We start from the raw sequence: 20,700 nt of genomic DNA on the forward strand, positions 1-20,700 counted from the left end.
TATTGAGGACACAGTACTGCTGGGTTTTGCATTTACCCTTTTAGTGACCTTGACTGAGGAGCTTCGCTTGTTCACACTACTCCAAGCCAGTCTCTCCTGTCTTTTCCTTTGAACATCCTGTAGTAATTCTTGCAGGGCAGGCCTTTTGTTGACTAACTCTGTTTCTGTTTATCTGTGAATGTGTTCACCTCTCCCTCGTTTTTGAAGAACAGTTTTTCTAGATAAAGAATTTTTGGCTAGCAGTTTTTCTCTTTCAGTACCTTAAATATACCATACCACTGCCATCTTGCCTCCATGGTTTCTAATGAGAGACCAGCATTTAGTCTTATTGAAAATCCTTTGTATGTAACAAATCACTTTTCCCTGGCTGCCTTCAGAATTCTCTTTGGCGTCTGACATTGTAATTAGTGTCTCTTAGTTGATCTATTAGGGTTTATTCTGTTTGGAATACTTTGTGCTTCTTGGGCATGTATGTTTTTGTCTTTCATGAAAGCTGAGAAGTTTTCAGCCATTATTTCCTCAAATATTCTTTCTGGCCCTTTTCCAAACTTCTCCTTCTTCTGGGATACCCTTGATGTGTATGTTTATACATCTTATTGTCACTCAAGTCCTTGAGTGACTGCTCAATTTTTTCTATTCTCTATCTGCAAAATCTCAGGCTGAAGTAAAAAAAATCCCCCCTTCCTTTTTCAAAGAGGAAGTAATCACCTAATCTCTTGAAGTAATTCATCAAGTTTAAAGAGCAAATTTAAGAAGAGATTAGTGGTTTCTGGTTTACCAGGAAGTTTTTGCAGCCCTGAGAAGGGAAGAGCATTGGGTTTAACCCAGAACCAGAAAAGGTTGTGCAGGAGAGTGGGTGCGCCGAGAAACAGTTTGGGGATCCAGGAGCAGATATTTATTAAGAAATATTAGTCATCATTTATCCATAGTCTTTTTTAGCTTTTTTGTTGAGTTTTGGCCCTTATCCAAATAAAATAATTGTTACATAAACCAAGAAATAGAGAACACAGACATGCCTTGTGAAATTAGTTTTCATCTTTTCCCTTATACGATGGTTGTAAACATAAACATAACAGTTATCAGCAAACTGGAACCTTCCAATTTAAATTCGTAGGCTTCTGCTTACTTGCCACTGTTGTGATATAATTTAATCAGAATGTGCTTAGCTCTTTGGAATGTCTGCTTACTACTGACTGATTTCTTAAAAAGACCTATCTTGGCCTTGCATTAATCTAAAGAGGCCTTTAATGGGGAAAAAGCAGTGAAATTAACATGTTTATTTCTATAAATGCCACAAGTTTAAATTACAAAATTTTGTTAGCACTCTGAATAAAACACCTTATAATTTCATTGTAAGTCATCCATTATGTACTCAGGAAAATGTATTTCCTTTCCTTACAGAGTTTCTGCTATGGTGCTGGAAAATCAGTTGGTATGCTGAGACATTTAGGTGGTCCTGAGAGAGACCCTGCCCTGGCACTTCACTCAGGTGATAGACGACATCAGAAGGAAATTGATTATAGACTCCGTGGTGGAGCAGGTGATGCAGATTTATATTATAGGGACCAAATCGGTCCCAGTGAGCAAGGGCCTTGTGGCAAAGCAGATGAGGGTAGAAGAAATGTTTTGAGAGAGAGAGATGTTGACTTGAGATTTCAGACTGGCAACAAGAGCCCTGAAGTGCTCCGGGCATTTGATTTACCAGATTTACCAGATGCAGAGGCACGAGAGCATCCCAAGGTGGTACCCAGTGTAAGTCAGCAGCTGTTTATTTTGCTGTCTTTTCATACTAGGCCTGAATGCTTCCTACAGAACTTTTTTGGTTATGTACATTTATTCCAAAAGATTTTTACCATTCCTTGTTAATTGTATTGATGATGATGTAGGCATTCTCTTCCACTAATTTTCTGGTCAAGTCAGTCCAGTCTCTTCAGAAGTAAAGTGAGATTTAATTTTTATGTGAAACACTGTTTAACAGTAGTTTGTTAGAACAAATGGTAATTCATTTGAAATTCCGTAGGAAGCCAACAATTAAGTACGACTGAAATTTCTACATTTGAAGGGATCTGAGTGAATTCCCCACTGAAGGTCCAAATCCCTGGGTAGTCTGCCGCAGAACCTCTAGAGCAGGGCTTCTTACAGGGGCCTGTGACCTGGGATTGAAATTCAAAAAAATTCTTGTGGGGATGTGTTGGTGCAGGTGTGAAATATTTATTAAATAATAGTACAGTGTGGACTCAGTAAGAGGTCTGTGGTTTTCACCTGACTGGCAGAGGGGTCCATGGAGCAAAAAAGGTTAAGAACCCCTGTGCTAAAGGCTTAGCTGGATGGAAGAGTGGGCTGGGGAAGGGATCAAAACCTTGCCTTCCCTAATTTTTTATGCCATTGGCTGGTTAGGCTATATTTTTCACCTGCACAAGGGTGAGGATTTTTTTTTTCACCTTTATCGGTCATCTAAAGCAATATTTCCATTTCCCCTTCAGAAAATAAGTTGTATTTTCATTTGCAAAGTTTAAGTTGCAATTATAAACCTTTGAGAAATAGTTACGAACACAATAGAACCTGGGAAATTAAAGAATCCTGTCCCGTGGAGTTCCTTAAAGAATGAACGTATCTACACATACCCAGAAAAACTTCAGCTGCCCCTTCCAGCTTTAAAGTTACCTGTCACTCATCGCAAAAATCCCGCAGTGGTTCCTCATCCCATTTCAAGGCCTCTTGATGTGCGCCTCCCGCCGTGGCGCCCTCTCCTGCTCTGCCGCGGCCGCGGCGCGCCCTCTCAGCCCCGGCTCCTCACGGTTGCTTGAACTCGGGCCTCTGTACTCTGATCCCTGCCCAGGATGCTGCTGGCCCGTGTAACTAACACGTCTCCACTCACGGGCCACCTTTTTTTTTAAAATTTTTTATTTAATTGCCTTTTTTAAAATTATTATTGATTCTGTAAAAATATTACATTAAAAAAATATATACGAGGACCCCTTCAACCCCACCACCCCCACCGCACCACTCCCCCCCCAGCAACACTCATTCCTATCATCATGACACATCCATTGCACCCGGCAAGTACATCTCTGGGCACCTCTGCACCTCATGGTCAATGGTCCACATCATGGCCCATACTCTCCCCCATTCCACCCAGTGGGCCCTGTGAGGATTTACAATGTCCGGTGACTGCCCCTGAAGCACCATCCAGGGCAGCTCCATGTCCCAAAGACGCCTCCACCTCTCATCTCTCCCTGCCATTCCCCATACCCATATCAGCCACCATGTCCACTTTTACGTGCCACCTTTGAGGCCACCCTAAATTAAACTGCAGTCTGACACCTGCAGCCCACTTCCAGTGCTTCCTATCTCTGTCTCTGGTTTTTCTACATAGTTAGTCCTTAATATTATTTAACCTACTATATATTATAGTTTCTTAATTGCCTGATTCTCTCCCCAACCTGAATTTCAGTCCCAGTGTCTGTTTTGTCCCCAAACCTAGAATATTACATGTTCAATAAATATTTGTTGAATGAATTATTCTCGGCAGGCAAGCGGAGTTAGCTACACTGGTCACCCGTCTTCTTGAGTCTTCTAACAGCTGGGTCGCTAGACCGCACCATCTGAGGCACTCCATGCAGATACCGCTTAGTGAGGCTTCGTAAGGAGTATATGGTTACAGTCCAGCTTTCAGCCAGGATTTGAAAGACTCGGGCAATAGGAACTTGCTAAGCATTTGGTTAGTAAACCTTCACATTAAAATTAAATAATTAAAACAAAATATAAATTTATATTTTATAGCATAAATCACCTATTTTGGATACAAAACCAAAAGAGATGGGTGAAATCCCAAAAGAAAGCACATTCATGGAGAGCAGTGCTCAAAGCAGCCAGTCGGCTCAGCCCATCTCTGGCCAAGAGACCTCGGGGAGTGTGGAAGAATCGCCCGCAGTGGAGAAGGCCCCGCGCAGGACCGACGCCCCAAGCAGCCCAGAGGAGGGCAGCACAGCGAGGGCTGCAGCTGGCGCGTGCGGGAAGGATCTGGTCGGGAGCCCGTGTGGTTAGAGGAGCGCAGGCTCCGTGACACTGAGGTCCTCTGTGGGTTTTCTGAAGTATACTTTTCACAACTTTCTTTTCTCCACTAGTATTCAGTTATTTACTACAAAGGTGCCAACTTAAGTGTTAATATTTTTAGAAATTAGAATTAACAAATGCATGTATGTAAAGGCTTCCAGTTAATTTCATCTTCCCTTTGATAATTAAGATATATCCCACAAACTTAATTTGGAAACAGGGTCTCATAGAATTTATATTTTCAGATGAACATATATAGCAGGGATCACTGATTCTGGAAACTTAAGGAAGCCAGTTTGAATCAGGGGACACTGAAATGAAGTTTTACTCTTTCCAGGCATACATAGAAACCAACTGACCAAACTGTGACCTAGTTTAAGTCCTATAATATCTACTTTAGTTAACAGAGAATAATCTGTTATGCAATGGGTTAAAAATAGTGCTTCCAAGGTGATTAGATACTAAAATGCGACTTCTTTTAAGGAAGGCCCACTGCAGTCAGGTTCACCCTCAGTGTATCTTACTGTAGCCAGAGTCTGCGCTTCCAGCTCTGGCAGTTATTTGTCTGCAGGCCACCACTGGTCAGGGTAATGTGGTTTTCTGAATCTTACCTTCAGGTTTCTTATTCTACCTTCATCTGTCAAATCTTGCAGCACTCACTGGAAAATTGCCAGGGAAGTTAGATAGCATAGCTTGTTAAATTGGTAACCTCAGTTTTAGACAGTCAGGAGATTTTAAGTTTAGCTATATTCTCTCCTTTCCAAATGGGGTACACAGGCTTTATAAAACCTCTTTTCCTTGCCGCACAGATTCCCAGCAGTTGAGACTGTATCTTATTTATGATATACAAACCATATTGTCTTGGCATATGAGATTCTAACTTTTTAAGATGTATACACAGAATATCATGATTAAGAAAACAGGTACTTTAATGTAACTGAAAAGACAGGTGCTATAATCAACATTTTAAATTAGTTTTTATGACTAAAAAGTATTCCTCATTTTTTAGATCTTTTTTGAGCAATCTGTAAATTTTGCACATGTATGTTTCTAGCTGGGAGGCAAATTTCATATATATCCCAAGCAACTTTTGTTTTAACCATAGTCATAGAAGTTATGTTCAACTGCTTATTAAAAACAATGCCAGTAAGGAATAAAGTCTTAATATTTTCATGCAGGCATCTGTTTCAGGAAAAAGACATTCAAAACAATTGCTTACATGAAATGCAGACTGTGCCCCTTTTTGGCTCCAAGAATCATAATTTGGGCACCTGTAACAATTCAGTTTTACATGTAATATATCCCAGGTTAACAGAGTAAACATCTTTACTATATCAGAAATCATTTTTTTCCAAGAGACAGAGAAGGATTTTATATTAAAATTTATAGCACAGGAGGCATGTAACAAACAAATGAAAGGGTGCCTGCAGTTTGGAATAGTTCTGTGAACTTGAGAAGGGTTGAAGGAGAGTAGGTCCCTGGGAACTGGGCATGTTCACGCTGACGGGACTATTCCAAGCTTGATCTGATTCTGAAGAGAATGAATGCCTCAAGTGATAGATGGTTACTATGGGCTTAAGAGTTCATGCTGCTTGCAGTTTTATCTTATTTCTGTCTTTAAATCAGTCCAAAAGGAATCCTTAAATAAAAGTTCATCCGTGTATCTTTTCATTACAGATCTGGGGATGAAATCTACTTTGACAGCTAGCAAGGCGACATGCTCATGCTGTTAAATGAGGAGAGCAATTCAGGGAAGACTTTAATAAAGCAAATTGAACATATCAAGTCCAGTTCCGAGAGAGAGAAAGGTTGCTTATTGACTAGCCAGTATTTATCATTAAAATTAAAGCTTATTCTTTACAAGCTTTTAGGAAAGTCAGAATGGAGGTTGACACCTCTTAAAAGCAACTTTTAAACTGAAGATAATACTGAATGTTTATAGGATGAAAGAACCACCATATACACAAAATAAAAACTTATTTTTACTTTATTGTAGTTTGGTATATTGTCTTTGCTTATGAAATATTTTTATAAGAAAAAGCCCATGAAAACTGTTTTCAGGTTTTAAAGGATGTTATCCATGCTATCACATGTTCACACCTTTTATATATGTAGAACATTTTATGCAGATACTCACCAAATATTTTTTTTCCCCATAAGCCTTAATGTGATTACAGATCATGTAAATTAAAAGGTTTTTCTGGGGAGCAGATTTGGCTCAATGGATGAAGCGTCCGCCTACCGCATGGGAGGTCCAGGGTTCAGACCCAGGGCCTCCTGATCTGTGCGGAGCTGGCCACGCGCAGTGCTGCTGTGGGCATGGAATACCGTGCCACGTAGGGCACGCAAGGAGTGCGCCCCGTAAGGAGAGCCGCCCAGCGCGAAAAAAGTGCAGCTTGCCCAAGAGTGGCACCACACACACGGAGAACTAAGGCAGTAAGATGACGCAACAAAAAGACAGATTCCTGGTGCCACCAACAAGAATACAGGTGGACACAGAGGAACACATGGTGAATGGACACAGAGAGCAGACAACTGGGGGAGGGTGGGGAAGGGGAGAAAAATTAATAGAAAAAAATTTTTTTAAAAAGGTTTTTCTCCTTTTTTGGGGGGCCATTTAGAGAAGTAGTTCTCAATCCTTTTTGCCCATCAGAATCACCTGAAGGACTATTAGAAAGAGTGGCCCAGACCCCATCTCTGCAGAATCAGAAACACCAGGCTTGGCTGAGGGCCAGCTTGTTCCAGGTGTGGGCACTTAGTCCAGCCCCTCCTGTGTCGCATCCTGTTGTCTGTCTTTTCCTTAATTTATCATGTCTTGTTTTGTATCCCTGTAAACTACCTTACAGGTGTAGAGAGTGAGGTCTAATGACAGCTGAGTTCCTATAACCTCATTTTTTCATACTTAATTTCTGTGAGTATTTATCTGCTTTCTATTTAAAAAGTAGCCTGGTTTCTTGAAATACTCACTTTTAAAAAAAATTTAGATCCTAAGAAAGTTTGTTCTAGTAACAGTATACAACAGAAGAGACAATTTAAAATCATAAATATTTAACAGATAACCCATAACTTACTAAAAGAGGTTTATTTCTTTAAAAATACATTGAAAATAATTATCTTGGAAAAACCTGTATTTTTTTTTTTTACTGTTTTAACATTAAGTTAGTCAAGTACATTATTTTTACTGAACAGCATGATTCTCTACCACATCCATGGTTAATTATAAAAAAGTGCCATTGTCAATTATTAAGATCCTTAAAAATTATCTCAGCAAGAGAATTCTGGTCTGGGATTCATGTACAAAGTAAAGAAATCTTAATTGCTTGCTAAAAACCACAATTCCAAGCAATAATTACAAAAGTTGTTGAAGCACCTTACAAAGACCCCTCCAACCTGCAATGAGTGTCCAGAGGAACGTTAATTCATTAATACTATCCTATTAAAAATTAAAATATTTACATCATTGTAAAAACATATTAAGCTGTATTATAGTGCTATAAATTCTCCTTTTAAGGAAAAAGTAGTAAGCTGAACTTCCCCTGCAATGTTTGAAAGGAAATAAGGTTGTTTTTTTAAAAAAATCCATAGTAGTTGCTTCAAAAAAAATCCACAGTAACTAGTGGTTTGCTGGTGGTGGTTCTGAATTTTTAAATTCCAACAAGGCATTGCTTTGCAAAAGTTCTTTTAGCCCAAATTCACTGTCTCTGTTTTGATCTCTTTGTAAAAGAACTCTCTGTTCATCCATTCTCTTTGCCTGAGAGCGTAAAATAAGGCTGAAGAAGTCTTCATCTGGGACAGTTGGGCCCTTCGTGGCAGCAGGTGGGGGCGCACACCTTTGGTCATCTAACCTGGACCCCTAAAGAATTAAGAGACAGAGATTAAAACACAAATATGCAAGTAAGGAAAGCACCAAATTTCATTATGTCTGTCATTCAAAAGAAAATAGAGCTTTGAAACATTTCCTTGTTTGCCTCTTTTAGAAATTTACTTAATATTTAGACCAGAAACCCAGCAATTTTTCTTTCTTGAAAATGACAAGTCTTATGTATATATATATAGCTTCATGAGTTTATCAAGTGCATTATACTGTCATACTATTTTAATTAGTTACAAAGGAATAATCTGGAATTAGTGAAAATGTCAACAGTGTCCAAGTATGACATTTCAACACTTATTTACCAAGTCTGTAGGAAATTTTATGTAAAAAATCCCTGCAGCACTACCCTATAAAACTCTTAGGCAAGGGATCAAATTATAATCCATTGCCTGTTTTTGTAAATAGTTTCAGTGGAACCGAGCAACACTCTTTTGTTTAAGTACTGTTTGTGGCTGCTTCCCTTCTCCAATGGCAGACTAATGATAGACCATACAGCCTGCAAACCCCAAAATACTACCTGGTTCCTGTATTAGGCAGGTAACAGCCCAGACTCAATTTTTCCGTCAAGCTCTAATCTTACATCTTAGTTTTGAAATAGTCACTTAAAAGCCTACAGTTTTGAGGAAGCAGATGTAGCTTAGTGGTCGAGCACCTGCTTCCCATGTACGAGATCCTGGGTTCAATCCCCAGTATTTCCTAAAAAAAAAAAGAATTAGAGAAGTCTACAGTTTTGTTTCTGGTAATATGGCTCAAAAGTAAGAGCAAGATGTGATAGCTGGCATCTGAGTGCTCACCACACGGCCAGGCACTGTGCTAAGTACTCACATGCCTTAACCTTTTCCTCACAGTCAACTCATCCAGCACCTGGGCCTTCAGGTCCTCAGACCCCCGCTCCCCTGGTGGCCCTCAACCACACACTCCGTGGCCTGTGTCACTCTCAGTAATCGCAACATTTAAAGTCACGATGTCACATCACTTTCAAATCATTTCATCCCATGCTGACCACCACTTCCTGTTTTTCCAGACCAGGTTCTCTGCTGCTAGAATCTTGAATCCACTGGGACCACTACTGCTTTGCACTTCTCAGCTCTCATTTCTTTACTTCCCTTATGTGCTAGATCCCAAAGTCCATTATTTGGTGACTCAAAGCTCATCATTAAAATCACTCCCTGGGTTCCTATTACTTTTCCCTGGTAAATTTACTTGCAGTTCTCAAAGACAACTATTTCTACTTCTCAAATTTCCAGTAACTACAAGCCCAGTCTAATGACCCTACTTCTTACTTTGCTGAGAAAATAAAAGCAATCAGAATTCCTACTTGCTCCCACTTCCAAATTGTATGCCTTTACTCTGCTTTCCTTCTTACCTACATAAAAACTGTGTCCCATACTCTCCTGCTTCACCAGTTCGCCTTCTCTAAATGATCATTTCCATCAGTACTATCTCCCCAAATAAGAAAAAACCTACTCTTAACTCATGTCCCTCTCCAGCTAATGATCCAGTTCTCTGCCTTTAAAAGAAAAACTACTTGAATGCTTTCTATAAATTATCTCCCCTTTCTCTTTCCATTTTTTCAACCTACTGAATCCTTTGTCCTCACCATTCTCCACGTTGCCAAATTCCGTAGCTTAATCATCATCTTACCTGACCGCTTAGCACCATCTGACACAGCTTATCCCTGCTCAGGAGTTTCTTCACTTGGCTTCTACCAAACCATCCTCTCTGGGTTTTCTTCCGACCCTCTGGCTGCTTGGTGCTTTGCTGGCTCATCTTCCTCTATCCAGCTAGATGCTGGAGGGCTCAGAGCTTAGCTTTTAACTTCCCATTTCCTTCTCTACTCTTGAGGGGAATTTCATCCCAGGACTTGAATACCAGTTATATGCTGATGACCCCTACTAAATTTACTTTTCCACTGGACTCCAGATTTTTATATACAGTGCCTATTTGACATCTCCCCTTGAACGTCTAATAGGTTTCTCAATTTAACATAGCTAAAACAACTCTTGATCCCTACCCCACCACACAAACTTGCTTTTCCTCTAGTCTTTTCCATTGGTATACGGCACCATAATTCACCTTGTTACGTGCACCAAGAAGGTAGGAGTTAGCTTTGATTCTCCTTTCCATATATGCTTCATCCAATTTAATAATTCTTGCCAACAGTAACTTCAAAAGATACCCCTATTTTGACTTCTCATCACATCACTACTATCATCCTAGTCCAGTGTCTCTTGCCCAGATTACTCTTTCAGCTTCCTAACTGGTTTTCCTGCTAACCCCTAAGCACTACACTTTTCCAGCAGCAGCCAGGATGATCTTTTAAAAGGTAAAAAGGGTTATGTCTCTTGCTCAATGTCTTCCTGTCGTGTTTGTAACACAGATCCTCACCGTGGCCTCCCCAGCCTGTATGATCGACGATCCCCTCCCCCTCACTCCATACCAGGCACTGGCAGCCTTGCCATTCCTTACAGCTGCTAAGTTTCTATATCCAAGAGGAACTTGCTGTCTCCTATGCATGAATGCTCTTTCACTAGACAGTTGCATGGTGGAATCATTCACCTCACTCAGGTTTCTGTTCAAATGTCAGTCCAGAACTGTCCTCCCTCGCCAGCCCATCTAAAACAGACCCCCCATCCTACTTTTCTTCATAGCAAGTGATCACCACCCGACTTATACGTGTATATATATGCTTGTTCACTGTCTCTCCCACTAAAATGTAGGCTCATTTAAAAAGCAAATGAAGCTCTAATGCCTAGAATAATGCCTGGAACATAACAGGTGTTAAATAATTTTTTTGTTGAATAAATTTTTTTAATTGAGTGACAGGAAGGTACTGCCAGTCATCATCTCATCTTTTTATGAATGAGGAAACTGAGGCACACAAAACTAAGATCAGTTAGATGAAATGTCTGTTTAGTTGAAAACCAGCCCTGTTATTCTCACAGTATTGTACAAGCCATCTAAGATAGTCTTTAACCACTTTGGTTAATTATTATTAAAAGAGCTAAAATATGAAAGCTGTATCTCAGTATCTCCATGTCTCCCAAATGGTGCACTGTCAAGAGAGGGTCTCAGCTAGACTCTCTCCATATAATCGCTGGTCACTTCTGCTACCTCCTAAAAGAGGAAAGGAGGGCTGGTTCCTCTCTAGGTTTCCTTCCTATATCCTACACAGTCTTCACTCCACCAGAGCTCAGACAGGATCATCAGCAACATCTTACCTCACCAGCAAAACGAGCACAAGAAAAAGAAAAGCTCTTAACAGGTGATCTACAGTGTCTGATGGCCCCAAATATTGATTACCTTTCTAATATAAAATGTATTCTTTTTAACCTTAATAACGATGAGTTATAATAATTCTAAAACAAAATAGCATCTGAGCTACATACAGAATGGAAAAACAAAAAATGTGGACCTACTTGACATTTTACAAGGATATCAAAGAAGTCATCATCAGGCTCTTTGTTGTCATTAGTCATCAGGTGATCAAGTACTGACTGGCTAGTGTTTTGTGTCATACGAAGCCCTGGCAGATTACTGAAACTAGCTCTCTGATCATCCAGACGGCGGCTCTGTGAGCTGGCAAGAAGATCCAAAAACTCATCCGTATTGGGAGATACCACAGAAACAGATGGTGCTATGAAGAAATTTTCAAAAAGAAATCCATTATTATAAAAATATTTGATCATATTTGTCAAATATATACATTTCCCTTCTACCTTGTTCAGCCCCAACATGCACTCTGCCTTGCTGTAGCTCTGTCAAGGATAGTTGCTGATAGGCTGGGCCTTAATTAGATGGGTGTGGTTTTTATGAGAGCAAGGGAACAAAGAACCCCAGAATACTTCTAATGATCTACTTGGAGGTTCCTCGGATTTGACTATATTTCCCTTTATGGCCAAAGTGTAATTTTACCAGATACAAGGTTACATTTGTAAAGGTGAATAACCACCACTTCTTATATAATTTCCCAAACCAATGTGAATGGGACAGTGTTCTTTCATTCCATGCTCTGGGCAGGAACCATTTAGTTAACTAAACTTAGAGGTAAGTGCTGCTGGCAAATCTTGGTCTGTGGTGAGGAAGTCTTTTGGTAGCTTAAATAGAAAAACTTAAGCAACCTGTTTTAGACCTTTCTAAAAGCTCAGAAAGGCCTTAGCCTGTCTTTAGCCAAAAGTTCCTTTTCAGTCTATCTTGACTTTTCTTTTTAAATCCCAGATAGGAAGTATTTACATTTTACATACAATTAAAAGGAAGGTATAATTATGGCATCACCTTCTATGTTTCTTTACACAGTATCTTTATTTCTTAAAACTGATTTTTTCCCCCCAACCCCAAAGAAACTAGGGGGGCAGTATGATAGAGTTAGCAGAGAGCACACTGGACTAGGACAGACATACTCAGGGGAACGGAAACACAACCTTGCTTTGATCTGCACCAATACTAGCCAGCCAATAAACCTGGATTCAAGCTCATTTATTATTATCTCCTATGATGAGAAACTAAGTACTTAGAGATAAATCACAAGATCATCAAAGGGAACTATTAAAATTGGGGGAGAGGCATAGATGACTTACTTTTTAGTACCATTTTGGAGGGAGTGCAAGAAGTTGCTGTTGAAACTGCTCGGCAGTTCTTTTCTTCTAAGCAACACCTCTGATCGTCCATCCTATTGCTTTGAAATCGGCTTAATAAATCAAAGAACCCTTCATCTCCAATAGTATCTGCACTGATTTTCTAAAATATGGAGGGGAAATATAGTAAATTTAAATTTAAATGTTCCAGTATTATCCTGAGATCCACAGAACAACATCAGATCTACTCAAATACAAAAGGTAAAGGATGAAGATTAAAAATAAAAAATTGACAGACACAGCAGCATAGAGAGAAACACCCAGAAACTGGGTGTGAGAAAGCCACGTGAGCAAGACACTGAAAGTCATGAACCCAAGAGAGAAAAAGCCAGAGGAGCAGAGAGAAAGCTTGAGGAAGCCAGAAGCTGAAGAGCCAGGGAGAGGGAGAGACAGCATTCTTCACCCTAGTGCCCTGCCCTGTGACAGGGGTCCAGGATTTCCAAAAACTTGTCTTTGGGGAGAAAAGCATCACCAGATGAATCCTTAATTTGCTGGTCTTTATTTCTTTATGCCACATTGATTGACTGTCTAGTGTCCTTTACTTTATGTCTAAAGAACTCCCTTTAGTATTGCTTGTAAAGCAGGTCTAGTGATGATGAACTCCCTCAATTCTTTTTTATCTGGAAATATCTTAATCTCTCCATTTTTGAAAGACAATCTAGACAGATGAAAATTACTGGATTGGCAATTGTTTTCTTTCAACACTTAACAATTCATCCCACTGCCTTCTTGCCTCCATAAATTTTATGAGAAATTGGCACTTAATCATATCAACTCCCTTATATATAAAAAAATAAATAAGTGACATTCTATTTTCAAAAAGAATACTACAGGGAAGCGGCTGTGGTTCCGTTGGATGGGCTCCCGTCTACCATGTGGGAGGCCCTCGGTTCGCGTCCTGGGCCTCCTTGTGGAGGCAGGCTTGCCCGCACGCTGTGGAGCGCCACCAGGCCTGCTGGCACCGTGGAGAGCCAACGCAGCAAGGTGACGCAACAACAAAAAAGTGAGACAAGTGAGAACACAGAAGAGCCTGCAGCGAATGGACACAGAGAAACAGACAGTAAGCAAGCTACAAGGTGGGAGGGGAAATAAAAATAAATAAATACAGACACAGAAGAACATACAGCAAATGGACACAGAGCAGACAGCACACAAAAAGCTGTAAGGGGGGATAAAGAAAAAAAAATACTATTAAATGTTAATAAAAAGGAGAAATATAATTTCAGCTAACAAAAGGCATTTCTGTTATTTTAGTTTTTAATTCATGTATTTCTAAGGGTAAAGAAACTTGCCTCAGACTCACTACAAATAATGAATCATTTATTATACAAATATTAGCAATATAAGCATGTACCTCATGCTTAAAAGTTCAGTTCTAAGCTTCTCCAACAAAATTTAAATAAACTGATCCTTGTAAAAACTGCTAAACTAAGAAAGTAAATATATTTTCGCAGTCTAGTGATTTCCAAGGCCTTTTATTATATAAGATTTGAAAATCCTGAAAAACAGATTCCAAATAATTGAATTCCGGGGAAAACCTGTTATACTTTATTTGGAAGACTTCAAATCTGAGATGATGAATTCAATCTTTAATATAAGTAATTCATTTTTATAATGATCTAAGTATTATATATATAAACATACATATAAAATTCTTAGAAGGAATAGAGGAAACTTCACAGCATTGTGATATTTTGGTTGGCTCCTGAAGAATGAATAGGCTTTTGCAGAGTAATCTCATACTGATTAATATGCAACTGTAGGAGAGCAGATGTGGCTCAAGTGGTTAAGCACCTACTTCCCGTATGGGAGGTCCTGGGTTTGGTTCCCTGTGCCTTCAAAGACAAAAACAAAAAAACAACAACAAACAAACAAAAGAAAAAACCAACTTGGGAGCCAATGTGGCTCAGTGGTTGAGCACTGGATTCCAGTATACAAAGTCCTAGGTTTAATCCCAGCCCCCAAGACCTCAAAAAAAAAAAAAAATATATATATATATATATATATTACAAAGGTTTGTTGTGTGAAAGAGATTGTGACAGTTCGGCATGATTGGACTAACTAAATAGAAGAGTAGGACTAGGGGAAGATATGGGGAAGAAGCCTTTGGTATGCAATGCTAGTGAATTTAGACTTATGTGAAATAAGAGGAGCATTGGCAATAGTCAATTTTAAGCCATTGTTTTCAGAAGCAGAACTGGCCCTTTCAATGGATTGGCAGGGTTAAGGGCAGGGAGATCAGTTTAGGTGCCTATTCCAGTAGCCAGGTAAAAGGTGAAGTACTAGGCTTAGGAAATGGGGGAAGTGGACTTGGCCCAGTGGTTAGGGCGTCAGTCTACCACATGGGAGGTCCACGGTTCACACCTCCGGCCTCCTTGACCCGTGTGGAGCTGACCCATGCGCAGTGCTGATGTGCGCAAGGAGTGCCCTGCCACGCAGGGGTGTCCCCTGCATAGGGGAACCCCACACGCAAGGCGTGCGCCCCGTAAGGAGAGCCGCCCAGTGTGAAAAAAAGTGCAGCCTGCCCAGGAATGGCGCTGCACACACAGAGAGCTGACACAATAAGATGACGCAACAAAAAGAAACGCAGATTCCCAGTGCTGCTGCTAAGGACAGAAGCGGTCACAGAAGAACACACAGCAAATAGACACAGAGAGGAGACAACTGAGGGATGGGGGGAAGGGAAGAGAAATAAATAAAATAAATAAATCTCAAAAAAAAAAATAATGGGAACAGAGACCTAAAGGGACTTGATGATCGACTGTAGGTGGCTGTCAGGGAGAGGGAGTCTAGAATGACTGAAATAAGAAAAATAGGAGGAGAAGCAGGTTATCAGAAGGGGTTCAGAGAGCACAGTTTTTAACACGTTGCGTCTAAAGTTTAGGACTAATAAGGATGCACGTAAGCTGCAGTTGAAGCCAGGGAGCAAACAGAGGACATAAAGTAGAACTGAGGATGGAACCACCAACATTTAGGAAATTGCCAGAGACAGCAAGAGGGGCTAAGAGGAACAATACAGGAGGACACATTTTCTTGGAAACCATCGAAAAGAAAATTTTGAGGCAGGGCTAGAGGTGGGCATGAAATAATTTAAAAAAACAGGTCATTGGGAAGCAGACATGGCTCAAATGATAGAGCATCTGTCTACCATATGGAGGGTCCAGGGTTGGATCCCCAGGGCCTCCTGACCCATGTGGTAAGCTGGCCCATGCACAAGGAGTGCTGTGTCATGTAGGGGCACCCCCACCTAGGGGTGCCCCATGTGCAAAGAGCATGCCCACAAGGAGAGCTGCCCTGTGTAAAGAAAGTGCAACCACCCAGGAGTGGTACTGCACACATGGAGAGCTGACAAAGCAAGATGATGCTACAAAAAAGGAGACGCAGTTTCCCAGTGCCACTGGATAATGCAAGCGGATGCAGAAGAATACACAGTGAATGGACACAGAAAGCAGACAAGGGGGGGGGTAAAATAAATCTTTAAAAAAATTACAAAAACCTAAAACAGGTCATCAGTGTTTGCTTGGTTGCTGAAGCCATCTGAGCTCTGTGGCTATTCCAGTTTGCCCAGTTCTGTCCATTCCTCTCTAGCTGGAGCTTGTATCAGTTAATTAAAAAAACTTAAGTACTTCATCTCTAAATGCATTAATCACCAACAAAAAGATATTTTTCTAGGGACAAAAAAAAAGTCTCTAATTCAAAATCCTGAAAACCAAAACGGTAGGGCTCCAGAAGCATGTATGTCTTCAATTATGCTAAGTGACCTTAGTTAAGCCCTCAGACTTCAAAGGGGTGCCTGCTTTGAATTCTAGCTCTGCTCTAGGTCACCAAAAATATTCCTAAGCCTTTTATTACACCCTGTAATTTTCCCTTTTGTTAGTCATATATGACCCAGAAAACTTGTATAAGAAACCACTGATTATAAATTAAAGGCACAACACTACAGGGATACAGATATAAACAGAATGCTAACAAGGGACCAAGGGAAATAGGTCTCATTAAAAAAAGACTAAAGCAATTTTTTCAAAGGCTCTCAAAACTTGAAAAACAGGACTGATAATATGAAGTACCTTCTTCGTAATTTATTTTGATGCTTTTATCCAAGACCAGGATATAGGGTAATGAGATTTCTCGAATACTAATCAGAAACACATGATATTTTAATGTTAGGGTATTTTAAGTTATATTTAATAATCTGATTTCTGTGCTAGGAAAACATTTTTCATCAAAATAGTTTTCAATTCTATTACTATAGTTTCAATATGAAAAATTAGAAATTGATGCTAGCACTCTACATTCTAAATTAGTATTTAAAAATCCTGGGAAGCAGATGTGGCTCAAGCAGCTGAATGCCTCTTTCCCACATGGGAGGTCCTCAGTTTGGTTCCTGGTGCCTCCTAAACACAAAAAAAACAAACGAGCAAACAAACGAAAAAAACAACTTAGGGGACCCAATGTGGCTCATTGGTCAAGCACTGGCTTCCCAAATACAAGGTCCCAGGTTCAAACACTGGCCCTTGTACCTCAAGAAAAAAAAAAATCCTTGAACATCCTAATTTGTTTGTTCTCACTTCTAATTTGAAAGAACAGTTTTATTGGGAAACACTGCATTCAAAGAAAATAAATGGTAGTGTTTTTGCAAACAATAGTGACTTGAAACAAAAGAATTATTGTCTTAACAGTGAAGTAACTCATCAATGAGTGGAGTAACTACTGCTTCTAGCTTTGAAGAAGACAGAAAAGATGGGGAAATATAAGAATTCTTTGAATAGCTAAGATCTTTTATATCAAATGTCAAATATAAATTGTAAAATTATGAAAAAATTCAGTACGCACAATAAAACTAAACTGAGGTACTTAAAACACAATGCTCAAAACTCATGTAAAGCATACCCTCTGAGAATTTGGAATTCGATGGTCAATGGAATTACTTGCATCTTGAAGAACTTTAGTGGAGGAATTAGGCTTGTATTTTTTCCCCTTCAGTCTGTTGACAAAGAGTAGTTTTGCAGAAGGTTTGGCAATAAGAGGTTTCTGTTTAGCAAGAATTTCACTGTTCCAGTTCTGAACCTACAAGATTATAAACACAAATGGTAAGCAGGACATGAAAAAACACAAAGCTCTCCCTGGTTTCCTATCTTAAGCTGCCATCTCCACATATTTACTGTGTGTGGGGAGCTGGGAGAGGCTCATCTCTTAATAAACTTTTTTTTAAAGATTTATTTTATTTACTTATCCCCCTCCACCACCACTTGCTTGCTGTCTGCTCTGTGTATACTTGCTGCACGTTCCTCCGTGTCTGCTTGTCTCCCTTTGTTGCATCATCCTGCTGCGCCAGCTCTCTGCGGGCACGGGCCGTCAGCTCCACGCAGGTGCAGGCCACCTTGCCTTCACAAGGAGGTCCTGGGATGCGAACCCAAGGCTTCCTATATGGTAGACGGGAGCCCAATCGGTTGAACTACATCCGCTTCCCTCTTAATAAACTTTTTCCAATATATTTCACTATTTTCAAGAGGTGGTACCAAATGTGTACTATGGGTTTCTCAATATCAAAACATTATAATGGTGGCCTACGAATAAGAACCTAGGAGTAAGAAAACAAAGTTTGCCAAAACCCCGTTAAAGAAAAAAATTTGATCTGAAAAGTCAAAATTTTATTCCGGTTGTGTATAAAACTTTGAACCATAAACATTGACATCTAAAACTTACAGCACTAGTAATTTTTCTTTTGATAAAACTATACTTCCTTTTCACTAATACCATACTAAATTTTCAATAGTAAAAAATTTAATCAGCAATTTCTATAGGTTTAGATCTTGTTTAAATATATATGACAACCTCTAAATGACAAACTGAAAATAAATATTGAATGCAAGGGAAAAACATTCAATACGCATAGTAGTTCCTTCACATTTACAGCTTTAATATTCAATCTTAAGGGAAGCGGATTTGGCCCGAAGGATAGGGCGTCTGCCTACCACATGGAAGGTACAAGGTTCAAACCCCGGGCCTCCTGACCTGTGTGGAGCTGGCCCATGCGCAGTGCTGATGTGCACAAGGAGTGCCCTGACACGCGGGGGTGTCCCCTGCGTAGGGGAGCCCCACGTGCAAGGAGTGTGCCCTGTAGGAGAGTTGCCCAGCGCAAAAAAAGTACACTGCCCAGGAATGGCATCGCACACATGGAGAGCTGACGCAGCAAGATGACGCAACAAAGCAAGACACAAATTCCGGGTGCCACTGACACAAGTGGACACAGAAGAACACACAGCGAATGGACATAGAGAGCAGACAACCAGAGGTGGGGGGAAGAAAGGAAAGGAGAGAAATAAAAAAATAAATATTAAAAAAAAAAATTCAATCTTAAGTGTTTGCAAGTAACTCTAAAGAGCCAAGTTATGTAGGAACTGATAATTTTGGCCAGGCATATATTTTCATAGGTGAGACTGATATACAGTCAAATGCATACATTTTGTGTGTATATACTGTATAATTAGAAGTCATATAACCCCAAGTCACAGTCAAGATATAGAACATTTCTATCAATCCAGAAAATTCCCCCAGGGAGCAGAGAATGGAATAACCCATATCTCAAGGCTACTGTACAGGAGTGAGACATGTAACTAGTATATGAACCAAGCCAGCAGTCCAAAACCTGTATCTACATTACATTGCAGTTTTTTTTTTCCTCTATTCCTTTTCTCATACAGGTTATAAATGGAAATTATGTGATAGAGTGGATTTCAGAAACAAAATTGCACCTAAATTCCAAGTCGAAATGTGAAAAGTTAGAAGTATTTCCTATATAGTTATTTGGACTTCTCTACATTAACACTGAAAACAAGACAGTGGAGCAATGTCTTCAGAATTATAAAGGAAATTATTTCCAACCCAGAATTCTACAGTCAGCAAAATTACAATCAAGTGTGGAAGTAGGAAAAAGACATTTTCAGTCATGCAAGTTCTTAAAAGTTTCCTCTCATTAGTCTTTCCCAAGAAGCATCTTAATTCAGAAATCTGTCTTTTTCTTTATATATATACTAACGTTGTTGCGAATAATGAAATAATGGACTTTTGATGACTTTATTACGAGTATAAAAACCAAAACAAAGAACTAATTCCATTCAAACACTTAAATTAGAGATAAGTGTTACCATTTTTTGGCTCTTAAGATTAGTGTTCCACCTGTTCAGCTTCTTATGGAATTTACTGTTAGGATCACTACACAAGTTAGACAGAAGGTAGCAAATTAATTAGACTTACTGTTAGTAGCTCCTACAAAAAGGAAAGGAAACTTAAACTGGCTTAAAAGTTTTTTTTTGACTGATTGTGGATTTAACAGATTCATATTTGAGAACCACTGACAAGAGCTGGATATTTGGGGGGAAATCGCAAATTCCTTTAGCAGCTAACCAGAGTTTTTAAAACAACTCTGAATGTTTGGAATTTAAAAACAATCTTGGATGTAAGTCTAAGACAATTAGATGCTGGTCTTATGAAGATTATTTACACAAAAAAGTGTCATTATTTAACAATCACATGCCAATCACTATAGCGATGAGAGAATATTTAATAACATGGAGAAATGTTTCTCATGTACTACTAAATAGTATCTACATTATGACAGCATTGATATAAAAATACCAAATGAAGAATACAAATACTAACTGTAGTTACCAGTAGGAGGTGGGATTACTGATGATTTTAATTTCCTTGTTAGAATTTGCTAACGTTACTGTAATGGCCATATTATATAAAAAGTATTTTAAAAAAATATATCACAAAGGGAAGTGGCTGTGGCTTTCAGTTGGACTGCTGTCTACCATATGGGAGGCCCTGGGTTTGCCACCTGGGACCTCCTTGTGAGGGCAGAGAGCTGTCCCGCCCGCAAGCCCTGCGGAGAGCCGACACAGCAAGGTGACGCAACAAAAGAGAGGGAGACAAGCAAAAAAAAACACAGAAGAGTGTGCAGCGAATGGACACAAAGTGCAAACATCAAGCAAGCCACAAGGGAGGGGAATAAAAACACACATACACACACACACCACAAAGGAACAAGTACCTATTTTAACAATGTAAAATTAAATAAAGACAAGTAGAAGAAAGGAGCCTAAGTGAATTGGCACATGTGGTTCACCTGAT

At 39.6% G+C, this 20,700-nt stretch overlaps 2 protein-coding genes across 8 annotated transcripts in view; one reads left to right on the top strand and one right to left on the bottom strand.

Moving 5' to 3' along the window:
• The window catches only part of CLCC1 (chloride channel CLIC like 1), a 49,127-nt gene extending 43,081 nt beyond the window's left edge, over positions 1-6,046 (top strand). For 2 of the 4 annotated variants that reach the window (XM_058303096.1, XM_058303097.1), the window contains 2 exons: positions 1,402-1,752; positions 3,784-6,046. In XM_058303096.1, the coding sequence (XP_058159079.1) occupies positions 1,402-1,752; positions 3,784-4,047 (615 nt within the window). In that variant the 3' untranslated portion in view covers positions 4,048-6,046. The remainder of the gene's footprint in view (positions 1-1,401; positions 1,753-3,783) is intronic. The other 2 variants (XM_058303098.2, XM_058303099.2) reach the window with 2 other exon arrangements.
• Positions 6,026-20,700, bottom strand: part of GPSM2 (G protein signaling modulator 2) — a 54,541-nt gene continuing 39,866 nt past the window's right edge. For all 4 annotated transcript variants that reach the window (XM_004448980.4, XM_058303095.1, XM_004448981.5 and 1 more), the window contains 4 exons: positions 17,455-17,631; positions 12,508-12,667; positions 11,350-11,567; positions 6,026-7,909 (listed from right to left, as the gene is read on the bottom strand). In XM_004448980.4, the coding sequence (XP_004449037.2) occupies positions 7,670-7,909; positions 11,350-11,567; positions 12,508-12,667; positions 17,455-17,631 (795 nt within the window). In that variant the 3' untranslated portion in view covers positions 6,026-7,669. The remainder of the gene's footprint in view (positions 7,910-11,349; positions 11,568-12,507; positions 12,668-17,454; positions 17,632-20,700) is intronic.

The sequence above is a fragment of the Dasypus novemcinctus genome, chromosome 9 (assembly GCF_030445035.2).
Source record: "Dasypus novemcinctus isolate mDasNov1 chromosome 9, mDasNov1.1.hap2, whole genome shotgun sequence".
Taxonomy (NCBI): Eukaryota; Metazoa; Chordata; class Mammalia; order Cingulata; family Dasypodidae; genus Dasypus; species Dasypus novemcinctus.